This window comes from Sinocyclocheilus anshuiensis, unplaced genomic scaffold (genome assembly GCF_001515605.1).
Source record: "Sinocyclocheilus anshuiensis isolate Anshui unplaced genomic scaffold, SAMN03320099.WGS_v1.1 scaffold1493, whole genome shotgun sequence".
Classification (NCBI taxonomy): domain Eukaryota; kingdom Metazoa; phylum Chordata; class Actinopteri; order Cypriniformes; family Cyprinidae; genus Sinocyclocheilus; species Sinocyclocheilus anshuiensis.
Genome location: NW_015547727.1, coordinates 331,657 through 338,940, shown reverse-complemented (window position 1 = coordinate 338,940; position 7,284 = coordinate 331,657). Strand labels below are relative to the sequence as shown.

Below are 7,284 nucleotides of genomic sequence, written 5' to 3'. Positions count from 1 at the left end.
CTCCATAACCGTGACAGGACAGGATGAGGATTCCCCGACGGCCTCCATAGCCGTGACAGGACGAGCAGGGAGTTTCTAGACGGCCTTTATAGCCGTGACAGAACAAGCAGGGAGTTCGCAAACGGCCTCTATAGAACAGGCAAAACAGGCAAAGAGTTCACAGACGGCCTCCATAGCCATGACAGGACGGGCAGAGAGTTCACCCTTGGCCGGATAGCCGTGACAGGACAGGCAGAGTTCACAAACGGCTTCCATAGCCGTGACAGGGTAGGACGAGGATTCACAGACGGCCTCCTTAGCCATGACAGGACAGGCAGAGAGTTTACAAAAGGCCTCCATAGCCGTGACAGGATGGGCAGAGAGTTCACAGACGGCCTCCATAGCCGTGACAGGGCAGGACGAGAATTCACAGACGGCGTCCATAGCCGTGACGGGACGGGCAGAGAGTTCATAAGTGGATACCACTGACACCTCTGGAGGTTCTGCAGCGGATGCCGCCACCTCTGGAGGTTCTACAGTAGTACCATCAGGAAATAGGGAGAGTTCATTATCGGTTCCTTCGACTACGACATGACAGGCCTTGCTGCCTTGCTGGGCGCCACCACCGTACAAGGAGTTGAAGCGAGCGCCGCCGCCTCGGGAGGTTCTGCAGCATCAGCCGCCACCTCTGGAAACATCATAGTAGGCGCCGCTATTTCAAGAGTCTCAGTGGTGGTGTATGCAGCCCATACACTCCATAAAGCGATCCCCATTATGGGAAGCGCTACAGACGGGGCAATAGGTTCAGGAACAGGAGGGCAAGAGTGAGTGGGTTTGGGAATACCGGCTGCACGTGCAGCCACCAATGGTGGGTCCTCCACGCTGGATGCCAGTTGACGGGGATAAGAGTGACTGTTATATAGGGAAGGTGTGATTGATGACAGCTGTGTGCAATCAGTGCTGTGTGCAATCAACTGTGTGTGTAATCAGTGCAATGGATGATGGGAACTGTAGTCCGGGTGAAGTGCAACAGTGGTGTGGTGCAAGAGTCCATAGTAGTGGAAGGGTGACCTCTGGTGGTGAGCAGACGGAAGTTTATGGACCGGATTCGTAACACCCTCAGAGCAGCTGGATATGATGACATTCGTGTTCATATCATCATATAGTGAGACGGCAGAAGCTGAAAACACTGCAAGCGTCATCCGCGCTTTAGTATGTGTGTAGTAAACAAAACAGTGCGCCGCGCCATCCGCCATTCATTCACTGCGGAAATCATGGCGCCTTATGCGTGGTATCAAATGCTTCCGCAGATTTATAGCATTAATGTAGCATTTCACCTGAGCATTGTGAATCACGCGTATGGCCATGATAAGCGCTGAATGAATGACAGGCTTTCTGTTGTAACATCGCGCAAGGTAAATAAGGGTGACATCTAGTGGAGAAGACTAATGATAAGATTCACGTTAATCAGATCTTGTTTTAAATGTGTGCTGAAATAAATACCGGAAAAGATCGATTCGCAGCTTTTGAGAATCGATATCGAATCGACGTCATTTAATGAAAAATCTATTTTTTTGCCCAGCCCTAATAATAATAATAATAAAGTAATAATAAAAGGAATCCATAAGAATTAAAATGAAAAATAAATAAATGAATCAGAATTTCATAGGGCCCTAGAAATGGTACAGTAATTGTAGTATGGTAGTATTCCCAAAATAAACTGAATACTGAATTTCACATGATAGCATGTCATGAATGTGTCAGTTGAAAGAGGAACTTCAGTACTAGAATGCATGGGTGGTTTTCACACCAAGTTGTCTTACATTGTTTTTCCTTCCTCTGAGAAGAGTCTGTGACCTGCCAGCCAGGAATCTGGTGAATCTTGTCCAGACCTCTGGAGGGAATTCTTGCGGCTATAAAACCTCCTAAAACAGCACCCCCTTCTCAGTCACGCTCATTGCATTGCAAAGTGTTATGGGAAGCTCTGACAAACAGTTAATTGACTGCTTATGAGGAAACGAGTCAACTACGGGAAAATGTCAAGGCAGTGATTAGCAGTTGTTGAACTGCATGTTTGTGTGGGCCTAGCATGTGCATTTGTTTCACATCACTATGAGTCAGAGTTTTTGTCTTTGTAATCTCATTTAAGGTTTCCTGTAAAAGCCCATTGAGGAATAGCTTACTTCTAAATCATTTATTCAACTGAGACACAAACAGCCGAGATGATTGAGTGTGGCGTTCCGGCTGAACTTTAAAACATGTTGCAAAGGGCTCCTGTTGCTGTCTTGTGTCTTGCTCTAAACCAGTCATCTGTCTTAAGACTAAGGCTTTTAGCAGATGAAAGTAATGTATGTAAAGTGTTTGTATTAAAAACCAACAAAAATTGTTGGCATTAGTAAGAAATTGTTTTTTTTTTCTTGTAGATTCTATTCATCCTTATATAAAAATTTCATTTTATATCAAATATTGAATAAAATGTGTTCATTTAATGTAAGTTTGTGTATGCTTCATTTGGATGAGTTCGTCATCCAGCTCTTTAGATATCTGCATTGTCATTGGTCACTCAAAAGGAAAGATACTCACAGGAACAGAAAGTTACAAATAGAATCTCTTGAGACAGAAAGCGGTGCACAGAAAGCCAGTGGAAACATTTTCTTCCTGAGAAAAATACACTAGTCTCACATTGTTTCTTTTAAAGTTGACTCTTAAATAAAATAATTGAGAACTCCATCAAGTCTCTAAAGATTTAAAAAAGCAAACACTGAGCTGCACAGTTCTCCTCTGGGTAGATCTCTGTGTCTTATGTCTGTTGTATGTTTAGTTAGCTAGACTTTCTGGACAAATTTGCCTTCAGAAGTTAAACAAAACCTCCAGGGACATTTTCAGTTGGACAAACAACTGATAAAGCAAACATGTTTTTTATTTTAGAAATGCACAGTGGGTTAGTCAGGACTATTTGTGCTTATTTAATTTTTATATTATAATATATATATATTAATATATGAAAGTCTATGGTTGCTCTAATTTAGATTCATTAAGTCATTGTGTGTGAGAGAGATTCTCTCTCTCTGTCTTGTTTAGTCTGCTCTTGTTAGGTAACCTGGGTAGGAGGTTTTGCTCTAGGCCAGTGCGTCTGCGGTCTACATGGCTGTCAGCGCAGTCAGGGAGATTTCAATAGACAGCGTAAATAAGGTTAGATTTAACTAAGAGTGGCTGATCTCTGTGGGGTAATGCTTATAACAGTGAGACTTACACAGCAAAGTGCTGCCCTCGGGTGAAGATTAGGCTCCTCTTCAGTTGTGAACAGTGAGAGTCGTGTATGTGTGTGTGCAAATGTGTAAATTAATTCCTCTCTGACATCCAAGATGGGGGTGAGAAAACAAGGAATCTCCCCCACCCAACATTCATCTACATTTCACACTCTCTTGCAGTATCTCTTGTCCTCAGACTCTCGCCTCAAGGCCTTTAAAAAGGTTTTCTGTTGATTCTGTGGGAACTTAATATAAAGAAATATAAAGAGAGTAAACAGGGTCAATTTTGATTTCATGGTGCATCTTTCTCAATTGACAGCTACTTTAAAGTGGCTGTGTGACATATTTTTTTTCACAAGCGACATATAAATCAAAAACATTTCTTTAGTAAATGTTCTACCAGTGCCGGATTGTTTTGGAAGGTCACTTAAAACAGTGAACAGGACTATTTTCCCCTGTCTGCTGTTGTTCACATTCAGGTTTGGTGTACATCGGCCTTTAAGGCTAACAATACTACTCTCTGTTCCTTTCAGATGTCTAATTACAAGCGTGCGACGTTTGAGGAGGAGGACGGGACAGATATCCCTGCAGATGGAGCCATCTCTCCTGACAGTGTGGAGGTGAGTGTGAGTCGTGGCTCAGTGTGGATGGGTACATTTTGTGTTTACATTTAAATGTTTTTATCCAACTCCACATACAAATGAGGAGGAAAGCAATAATTTAAGCTGTTAGTTCTACAGAGACAGTGAGAAGTTATTACTGTTGCACAATTCCCCCGAAAAATACACAGCAAAACAACAATTGCTGGGTATTTGTGATGTGCTCTGTGAATTTCAGCTGTTTTCTGCCTGGTTGGATGCTCTTACCGCTGAAAATATAGCTGACAGTTATGTTGTGTTGAATTGCTAGGCTAGTAGGACAGAAAATCTGTCTTGAGTTGGTTGTGATGTTCTTTCTTCCAGGCTGAGATATCCAGGCAATTTGAGATACACACAGATACTGTGAGAACATCAGATGAAAGGGTAAAACATAGCAGTAGTTGGAAATTCTGACAATCACACTTCAGTATAAAAGTTCCATAAGGGGGCTTTCACAGCAGTGCCATAGAAGAACCACTTTAGGTTCCCCAAATAACCTTTTAGTGTGTCAACATTTTCTGTACATTAGAAAGCTTTCATGGATGTTAAAGGTTGTTCATGGTACCATCATGCCAAAAAAGAAAGTGTGTAGGTCTCATGGTTTGTAAATATTTGGAGAAGAGGAGGGGGCCAAGCACCGAGACTTGAGGTACACCAGTGGTTAGCTGATATTACGTAGATACTGACTGCTTCGCTCAAAGTCAGCATACAGAATCTCATGTCTAATTCTTAGTCACTGTGTGTAGGGTCCAGCAGAATGAAGACATCTCTTCGTATGAATTGTTTTAGACATTTTTGTGTACAGTTATCATTCAGTCGTTTTCTTTAAAAGTTGTAGAACTCTAATGCTCTTTACAGCAGACGTATCATGGAAAACATGATTTCTTCTTGTTCTTTTGCAGTTAAAAAATGTGTTGAGGTATTTCACAAAACTTCCTCTCCAGTGGAGCAGACCAAATTAATCCATACTAAGCTGTTAAAGCCAGGAAAGTGCAAATTGTCAAAGATAATATGTCACTACCATTACACCATTAATGTATTACCACACACATTTATATATCAGCCTATTCAGTATTCAGCAACTTGACCCCAGTGAGCAACAGTATTTTGATATGTGAAGATTAGCCAATTATAATAGAGGTCATTAATATAAGAAGTCATAAATGTACAGTAGAAAAACTAGACATAAATGGTTCAGTGCTTACTACATAATGACTCATGACTAAATGAGCAAACATCTTGTGGATTTGGAACTAATTAATTTTTTAAGTTATAGAAATGCAGAATAGATCTGAGCAATTATCCAGTATGAGTAATGTTCTCAAAACACAGAAATCCTGCATCGCCACCTTTTAAAACTATTAAATGGTGGATACTGTATACTGTATGGTAATTGGAAGAGCACGGATAACAGCATGAGAAATATTCAGCAACCTTTCTTCCAGTATTTTTTTCTGATGTAGACATATCGTTATACCTTTTAAATGAAGAAAACAGCAGGTCAGATTTCCAGGGAATTTCCTACAATGAATTATGAGTGACATCTGATATTAATTCATATCGATTCATGTGGCCCCTTTCATTTGCTGCTTACTTTTATGTCAAACAGGAAATGTGACACCTCTTCTGTTGCACCTCTTCTGTTGGTTTGCCATGAAAGCAATGATATGACACATGTATCTAATACGGTATCCCCCAGGCAATTTGTTCTTTGTTCTGTGGGTGTTGAATGATGTTAAGAGATGTGCAGTATATTTTGAAACAAAAAAAACTGATGGGATGTTCCCAGTGTTTCTACTCAAGAAGACATTGCTCTTTTTTGAGAAGATCTTTATGAGATCTCTCAAATATATATAAATAAAAACGGTAACGCTTTAGATTTCAACCCACAAAGAACTATGTAAGTATACTGAATTTATGGTGTACCTTTCTGTAATTATAGTGTACCTATACATAATGTACGTGTAGGTATAGGGAATAATATGCTATGTTTGCGGAATAAAGGGGTAACAACCTGCAAAATTTCAAATAATTTATACTGTAAGTATTTTGAAACCTATTATAATATTACATGGTACGCATGGCCTAAACAACAATCTTATGTTTGGGAATAATTTAGAAAGACGATATACTTTTTTAAAAATAATTTTATATTGGTATTTTATTATAGGCCTAGGTATTTTAACCATTCTATTATTAAAGGAAACATGATGGAGATTACTGAACAACAAAACTGGACATCTAGTGAAATGAGTTAATGAGTTTCTGCTATGATTTATAATTCACGAGTCTACTTACCTTATGAAAGCTTATTCGTCGATCTCAGCAAGTTCACACCAGCAACTTCTCAACACCACTATCACCAAATAGCTTTGCATGATATACCATCAAGGTTCAATGCAGCTTAAAACAAGCTTACCTCTTTCCAGCTGTTCGCAGAAAAAATACATGATACAACATTTGTATTTCAGTGAATGTATACTGTGGTGTTTTATAGCAAAAAAAAAGTAGAGGGTTTAATTTGGCAATCGGACAATTAAATTAAAACTAGTGCAATATTTTTCTCTGTAATTACTGTGCAAATATAAACTTGTTCTGTGTTTAAGTCCAACTTGTTCCTCCCTTGTTCCATGTAGTTACAGTGTAAATACAACATTTGTGGGCTGTAAATTAAAGTGGTGCTTGTTCCCCCCTTGTTCCATGTAGTTACAGGGTAAGTGGCTACAACAATTGCTCTGAAATGATTGTTTATACATACTTTGATTAGTTCTATCCTATGTTCCCGTCTTAAGCACTGCAGTCACGGATTTCGTCGCACACAGAACCGTTCACGTTTGAACTCGTGTGACTTGCTGCATGCTCTCATTCACGTCCTCCACATTCATAACCCAGCACCGTCGGGTTACTTATTACTGATATCAACCCAAATTGGGTCAAATCAAGCCAGCTTCCTAACCCTACAGTCTCAACCGAGCGTTTGGATTGAAACAATTACCAGCGTGTTTTATATGTGTAGGTTATAAAAAAGTGCAGTGTATGTTTTTGCTAAATCGCTTGCAAATATAAGATTGTTGTTAGGTCATACATACCACGTAATATAAGAATAGGTACCCCCTTAGTTTCAAAATAGTTACAGTAGAAATAATTTGTAATTTTACATATTATTCCCTTATACCTACAAGGAGGTACTGAATAGGTACACTATAATTACAAAAAAAGTTACACTGTAACTTCAGTTTACTTGCGCAGTTCTTTGCAGGTTGCATATCTGGTTGTTACCCCCTTATTACCCAAACGTAACACATTGTTCCCTTATACCTACACGTATGTTCTTTATAGGTACACTATAATTACAGAAACGTACACCGTAAATTCAGTATACTTACATAGTTCTTTGCGGGTTGTAATCTAAAGTG

At 39.6% G+C, this 7,284-nt stretch overlaps 1 protein-coding gene across 3 annotated transcripts in view; it reads left to right on the top strand.

Annotated features, from left to right (window-relative positions):
- The window catches only part of LOC107704303 (endothelin-converting enzyme 2-like), an 86,011-nt gene that overhangs the window by 40,828 nt on the left and 37,899 nt on the right, over positions 1 to 7,284 (top strand). For all 3 annotated transcript variants that reach the window (XM_016507190.1, XM_016507188.1, XM_016507189.1), the window contains one exon: positions 3,764 to 3,850. In XM_016507190.1, the coding sequence (XP_016362676.1) occupies positions 3,764 to 3,850 (87 nt within the window). The remainder of the gene's footprint in view (positions 1 to 3,763; positions 3,851 to 7,284) is intronic.